General features: G+C 58.3%; 1 protein-coding gene across 1 annotated transcript; it reads right to left on the reverse strand.

The window, feature by feature from the left end:
• Window positions 1–5,143: 5,143 nt before the first annotated feature.
• Window positions 5,144–5,728, reverse strand: ASCL2 (achaete-scute family bHLH transcription factor 2). The gene has a single exon (XM_006893213.1). The coding sequence runs from the start codon at window positions 5,726–5,728 to the stop codon at window positions 5,144–5,146; it is 585 nt and encodes a 194-aa protein (XP_006893275.1).
• Window positions 5,729–6,965: the final 1,237 nt, after the last annotated feature.

The following is a 6,965-nucleotide window of genomic DNA, read 5'->3' on the forward strand; positions in this document are numbered from 1 at the left end:
TTCATAACGAGGGTGGCCATGCAGGCCAGGAGGTGCCCGCCGTGCTGGCTGACCGACTAGCAGCCCTTTCCACACTCGGAGCCTCCCCGAGTGGAGGACGTTGCATGTCCACGTATTTCTAATGGGCGGAGTCAGCCCCCAACAGCCGGCAGCTTTCCTCAGAACCAATATCCTGGAAGAGAGGCGACAGCCAGCCTTCGATGTTTCAGACATGATGGACTCCATGGGGGTGGCACTCACCAAAACAAAGTCAGTGCATGTGGGGGGAAGAGAGAGAGAGAGAGAGCGAGAGACCAAGCCACAGTGTTTTCAATTGCCCTGTATGCATCTGGAAGTTGGACAATGAATTCTAATCCATTCAAAGAATTTACGTCTTTAAATCACGGTGATGTGGAAGAGCACTGAGAGAAGAGCGGAGATACGTCCTGGAGGAAGGTCAGCACTGCCCTCTCCCAGCAGTCCACCACAGCCGCTCAGAGGACAGGGCAGTGTGACGCTGTCTCGCATACTTTGGGCATGTTCGGAGGGGCCAGTCCTTGAGAAAAGACGTCATTATGCCAGGAAGGGTAGAGGGTCAGAGAAGAAGAGGAAGCCCCCCGCCCCCCAGCATGGATTGATGCACTGACCACAACAACGGGCACTGCATGGCAGAGATCAGTGGACAGTGTGGCCTGGGCAAGGCTCTGCACCACCCGCGATCACAGGGTCACTAGGAGTTGAAATCAACATCAGAGAATAGGACAATGACTAGGGAGGATAGAAGGAGAACTGATGCTTTGAGCTGCGGTGTTGGAGAAGAGTGTTGAATATTCCATGGACTGCTAAGAAAACAAACAGATTCATCCTGAAGAGGGTTAAACCAGGCTTCACCTTGGAGGCAAGGATTCTGAAGCTTTGTCTGATATACTTTGGACATGTTGCAAGGAGGGATCAGTCCTTAGAGAGGGACATCATGCCACTATGAGTCTCAGGTGACTTGATGGCACACAACAACAACAACAATCCCTATTGAAGGTTGTTGTCCTTAATCTTCTGCAGCAAGCACTTAAAGTCCTCCTCACTTTCAGCAAGCAAGGTTGTGTTATCTGCATAATGCAGGTTGACAGGTCTTCCTTCAATCCTAATGTCACATTCTTCTCTTCAGAGTCCAGGTTCTCAAATAATTGGCTCAGCATACAGATTGACTAGATATGGAGAGAGGGCATAATAGCCCTGACACACATCTTTCTAGATTTTAATCCACGCAATATTCCTTTGCTCTGTTAAGACAAAAGTAACTTCTAAGGTATAGGTTTCTCATGAGTATAATTGAATGTTTTGGAATTTTCATTCTTTTGAATGTTAGTCACAATTTGTTACGATCCAAAAGATCAATTGCTTTTGCAAATAGACATTTTTTTGGTATTGTCTACTTTCAGCCAGGATCCTGCTGACATCAGCAGTGATATCCCTGGTACCGTGGCCTCTTCTAAATCCAGCTTGAATTTCTGGCAGTTCTCTGGCGATGCGCTGTTTCAATAATTTTAAAGAATCTTCAGCAAGTTTTTGCTTGTATGTGAAATGGGGAATAAATAAGGATCTCTCCCAGTCAGGTGGCCAGGCACCTGTCTTCCAGGTTGCTTGGCACAGCGTGGCGAGCACATCCAGGGATGCATTAATTGGGTGGAACATGTCAGTTGGTATCCCATCAATTCCTGGGGCATTATTATTATTATTACTAATTTTTGCAAGGAGTTGCTTAGACATTGTACTTAACTAACTACATTGTTGCTACGTGTCATCAAGTCTGAACCAACTGCTGGTGACCCAAACAGGTCTTCGGAGGATGTCAATGGCCTGGGAGGAGACCAGCCATCCTCTCTCAGAGCAGTTTGTGAATTCGAACTACCTGCCCTTAGGCCGGCAGCACAAACTCCTTACCACTAAGCCACCAGAACTGCCATTAGTAAATAGTTGATGTTATAAAACACAAAAGTCTGAGTGACTATATGAAAAACTATTGAGATTGTTAACAGTTTTAGTTTGCTTGGTACCACAACCAACATTCTTGGTACCAGCAACCAGGAAATCAAGAGACGAATTGCATTGGGAAAGTCAGCTGTCAGGGACCTCTCAAGAGTACTGAAGAGCAATGACACAAGGCTGGAGACTAAGGTGTGCCTGATCCAGGCCATAGTCTTCACAATTGTGTGTTATGTGTCAGAGAGCTGGACATTGACTAGGGATGATAGAAAGAGAATTATGCCTTTGAGCTGTGGTGCTGGAGAAGAATGTTGAATATACCATGGACTGCTAGGAGAACAAATAGGTTCATCCTGGAGAAGGTGAAACCAGACTGCTCCTTGGAGTCAAGGATTCTGAGGCTTCGTCTGACATACTTTGGGCATGTTGCAAGGAGGGGACTGGTCCTCGGAGAGGGACATCATGTTTGGGAGGGTGGAGGGACAGAGCAAGAGAGGAAGACCCTCGATGAGACAGGTCAATTCAGTGATTGGGGTGGTGGGAGTGTGTCAGAGACAGTGAGGCTGGCACAGGATAGAGCGGGGTTTAGGGCTCTTGCACACAGGGTCGCTCTGAGTCACAAGCGACTCAATGGCACATAACAACATTGTGATTTGTTAAATGTCACTAAAATTACGGATGCCGTGCTAAAGCCTGGGATTTACTTCAAAATAATGTGGGGTGGGGACTGCAGTGGTGAGACAGGAGCGGCGTGGGGCGAGGATTTTAGCACGTATTTTGGAGAGCGTAATTCAATCCCCAAAATCCGTGGAATTGGAAGAACAAACACGTGCTCCTGGGAGGAAGCCCGTCTGGCGCTCCTTAGAGCTAAGGACGGTGAGACGTAGCCACCCATGCACTGGGCATGCGGTCAGGAGGGCCAGTCCTTAGAAAAGGACATCGTGCTGAGAGAAGGTGGAGGGTCAGGGAGCGAGAGGAAGACCCTCAACGAGATGGACGGACACCGTGACCGTGACAATGGGCACAGGACAGGGAAGGCTCGGGTCCACTGTTCGTAAGGGTCCCTGAGTGTGCTGGTCCACTGGATAGAACTTACCCATTCAGTCCCTAACAGTGATTACAACAATGTACCCACCACTCCTTGGCGGGGAACCCCAAGCCCTGGCTGATACTCAGAAGGTCCTGAGTACATGGACCCCCAGCTACAGGCTGCTCTGGCCTTGGCCATGGGAGGAGCGCTGACCCATGCTGGCCTGAGAGGTCCTCTGTCCAGCCCATTGTTCAGAGGGGGTGCACGGTGTCCTGTCTTGGGGATTACACAGCAGACGCCAGCTCTGAATGAGCACTAATTCCACCGCCCAGGCGTCCTTCAGATTTGCCCACCTCTGCTCTCCTCTGAAAGGGGTGCCCTCCGCCATCCTCTGGCAGTCTGGGGAATCCCCTTGGCCCTCCTCCATGCCTATAATAAAAGGGAGACCTCGGCACCTTGGACTTCAAAGCCGCCGAGGCCCCAGGTCAAAGGTAAAGCAGACACAAGTCTCAGGGAGGCCTCTGGGCAGGGGAGCTGGGCGGTCCAGGACTTCCTGCTTCTTTTAAGAAGCCGCGACTCAGGTAAACAGGGATGGGCAGGACCCTGCCACTGACCCCAGGCTGGCACTGCCCGTGGGGGCTGGGGCATGGGGGTAGGTGGTCAGTAAGGTGGGCCTGCTGACATCCACACTGGCATGTCAACCAACTAGTCCTTGTTAACAGACCTGGACACGGGGGAGGTGGCAGGGTGAACCCTGGCAGCCTAGCCCCAAAGGCCCTGAGATGGAGGATGGCCAGGTGACCACTGCCACCACACTCTGACCTGCAGCCTCCAGCCTCACATGATTCTGCTCTCAGAGACTGAGCCCACCCTCCAGCGGAAAAGACAAGAGCCAAGGAGGGTGACCTCAGAGGGTGACCTCGTCCCACCCCCAGTGCGTGGTCACTTCTGCACCAGCCTGCCCCTCACCTGGACAATGGGAGGTCAGGGCACATATGGAACAAGAGCAGACGCCACTCATAAATAGAAGTGATTTATTTATAACGTCCACTTTTCCCAAACAGCCATTTCTCATGGCACAGTTGGGGCGGCCAAGCAGCACGAGGAAGCAGCCTTCACTTGAGGGAAGCGGCACCCGCAGGGAGACAACCCCTTCCAGTCGCTCAGTGGAGGGCCTTCCCAGGTCTGGCCATTCCCGACAAGGGGAGCAGATCATGTTTATTGCGTCTCAAGTCTGCGGAGCTTTTTTACAGTAGTCTTCCTCTACACTGCCAGCGGGGCCACTCAGGCAGGGGAAGCTGGTCCCTGAAAAGAGATTCTTGTCCGTATAAAACCTTTCCCTGAATTCTCAGGTGGCGTCCTTCTTCACCACATTCTCAGCGAGGAGAGCACAGAGAAGGCTGCAGGCCAGAATTGGGGCCTGCAGATAGCCCAGTTCACAATCGCCCTCGGACGGTCCGGGATCCCGGCCGGCGATGTGGAGGGCGCAGCGGGTCTGTCCACCCAGCTGGTTTCTGAAAGGCTACCCGCCGTTAGCGTCCTGGGCTGCAGGGAGAGAAGACCGGGAGTTAACATAGGCCGGGGAAGCCTCCGCCCAGACCTTCGAGGCAGCCAGGCCCTGCCTCCACTTTTCACCAGAGAAGTCTGGAGTTTGGGTTAGCGGGCGCTCTGGCCTCTGTCTAAAGCCCGAGACTGGGTGGGGCGCGCGCCTCTGAGCCCGGCTGAGTCAGGGCTGCACCCGATCACTCATTTCTGCCTCTCGGGCCGGGCGCGTGATTTGCAATGCAAAGTCACCCCGCCTTCAGCGCCTTAATCTGCAGGGGGATCCGCATTCACTGCAGCCTCACCCGCCCCGGGGCTGGCCCGGCCCGTTCCGTTCCGCCTCACCACTCCTTCTCCCCCTCCTCAGCGGCGTGGAGCAGCGAGGGGAAGTTTTGCAATCGCGGACAAACAAACGCGGTCTTGCACAGGCTTGAAAAGGTTTGGGGAAAAGGGATCAGTGTGCGAAATCAGAGCAGTCGCCTCTGGCGCACGGCTTCACGAGCTTTCCAGGGGCCTGACCTCTGCTCTCCGCCCCGCCGTCCCTGCCTTTGACCCTTCTGCTTTGACCCACATCTGCTGCGTTACCTCGGGTACGAGGGGCAGGGACGCTCAGTAGCCCCCTAACCAGCTGGAGAATTCCAGCAGTTCGCGCTCGGCGGAGCTCAGTGCGCCCTCGCAGCCGCTGTCGTCCGAGGAGCACGCAGAGCGCGGGGAGCCCGGCTCGGAGCTACCTCCGCGGCCCGGGGACGAAGAAGAGTCGGAGGGGGAGGCTGCAGCTGCCGCCGGGGTCTCCGGCGGCGCACGGAGCGCGAGAGGTCTTGCAACCGGGGCCAGCAGCCCCCCCGCCAGCGCAGCGCGCACGGCGTCGTGCTCGGCCAGCAGGCGCTGCAACGCGCGGATGTATTCCACGGCCGAGCGCAGGGTCTCCACCTTGCTCAGCTTCTTGCTGGCGCCGCCGTGCGGCACGTGCTGCCGCAACGCCTGGAAGCCCAAGTTGACCAGCTTCACGCGGTTGCGCTCGCGCTCGTTGCGCCGCGCCACGGCCGCCGCACAGCTCCCGGTGTCCTCTCGCGAGCCTGGCCGCCGGCGGCGGCAGCGCAGCAGCTCAGGGGACGCGGACCGCTGCCGAGCGCAGCGGTTGCCTGGGACGCTGGTCGCGAGGGGCGCGGGCCGGGACAACGCGCCGCCGTCCATTGCGCCCGCATCCACCCGCAGGCGCCTGCACGGATCCCCTCAGCAAGGAGTAGACAGGGGCAGCACGAGGAGGGGTGCGCCCCAGGGGCTCCAGCACCGAGCCACCAAACGACACCCTGGACACGTCGCCGAGTGGCCGGGGTGGCGGGCTGTGCGCGCCGGGGAGCGTGAGGCGCTCGTGTCCCGCGCGTGCGACTGGACGCTGCTTGGTCCTCCCAGTGCGGCCGGTTTTAAACGTATAGATAACCCTCCTCCGCGCGGCCACCGCCTCCTTCTCACGCCCTCCTTGCTCGCCTCGCCCTCCGCACGCTTCGCCCTCCCCTTCGCGCTCAAGCCGCCAAGCCCGGACCGTGCGCGCGCCTCCCTGGAGCGCCCACCAGGCACAGGTGCGAGTCCCGCCGCCTCCTTCCCCAGCGGCTGCTCAGGGCGCCCCACCAGGCACTGTTCGCAGGTGCCCCGTACGCCCGCCCGCCTCCCCGTCCGCAGGTGCCACCTGCGCCCCCGCACCACCCGTCCCTCCTCGCGCAGCCCGCGGTCCTCCAGACGTTTACGTCCCGCACGCGCAGCGCGCGCCCTGGGGGAGGGCGGAGCCACGCGATACTCGGGCAGCACGCGCCGCACCTCCACCTCCCGCCGGGCCCGCCCCCTGAGACCGAGGGGTGGGGCCCTCTGGCTCAGCCAATCGCAGACTGAAGGCTCCGCCCTTCCCAGCGGCTGCCCCGCCTAGTCCCCCGAGGAAGCGCGTGCGCCCGGCGCGTGGCTCGCGGGAGCTCACGGAACAAAGCTGGGTGCTCGCCCGGCCCGCGCCCCACGCGCACCTGCGCCTGCCGCGCCCACCTGTGCGCGCCCTTGTGGGAGAGGGGCGGGGGAGCCCGACGCGGAGCGCTCGCGCCTTGCATTCGAGCCTCCCTGCCCCTCTTGCCCACGAGGGAGTCCCGCCGGTGGGACCCCACGGCCTAGGATCGCCACTACCTGGCCGCTCACCCCTGCGCGTCTGGCCTGGTCCTACGCCCGGTCCAGCTCCTCCTCCGGTCTCTGTCCTCCCCTCCCGCCGCGCGCTCCTCGTCCAGTGCGCACCCACCCCCACCCTCCCTAGGCTCCTTAGCTTCCTCCCCACTTTGGGCCTTTCCTGGGCGTCTGACACCGTGGAGGCGGTGAACGCTACACCTGAGTGGGAGCTCTGTCTCAGTGTTCTGTACTGGAGGTCCCCCTTACAGGGTGGCTGTGGGTCCCACAG

This window comes from Elephantulus edwardii, unplaced genomic scaffold (genome assembly GCF_000299155.1).
Source record: "Elephantulus edwardii isolate Elephantulus edwardi_28Jun2011 unplaced genomic scaffold, EleEdw1.0 scaffold00126, whole genome shotgun sequence".
Lineage (NCBI taxonomy): Eukaryota > Metazoa > Chordata > Mammalia > Macroscelidea > Macroscelididae > Elephantulus > Elephantulus edwardii.

What these genes read in the sequence shown, in the direction of transcription:
- ASCL2 (XM_006893213.1), bottom strand. Translation starts at nt 5,728, where the DNA reads ATGGACGGCGGCGCGTTGTCCCGGCCCGCGCCCCTCGCGACCAGCGTC.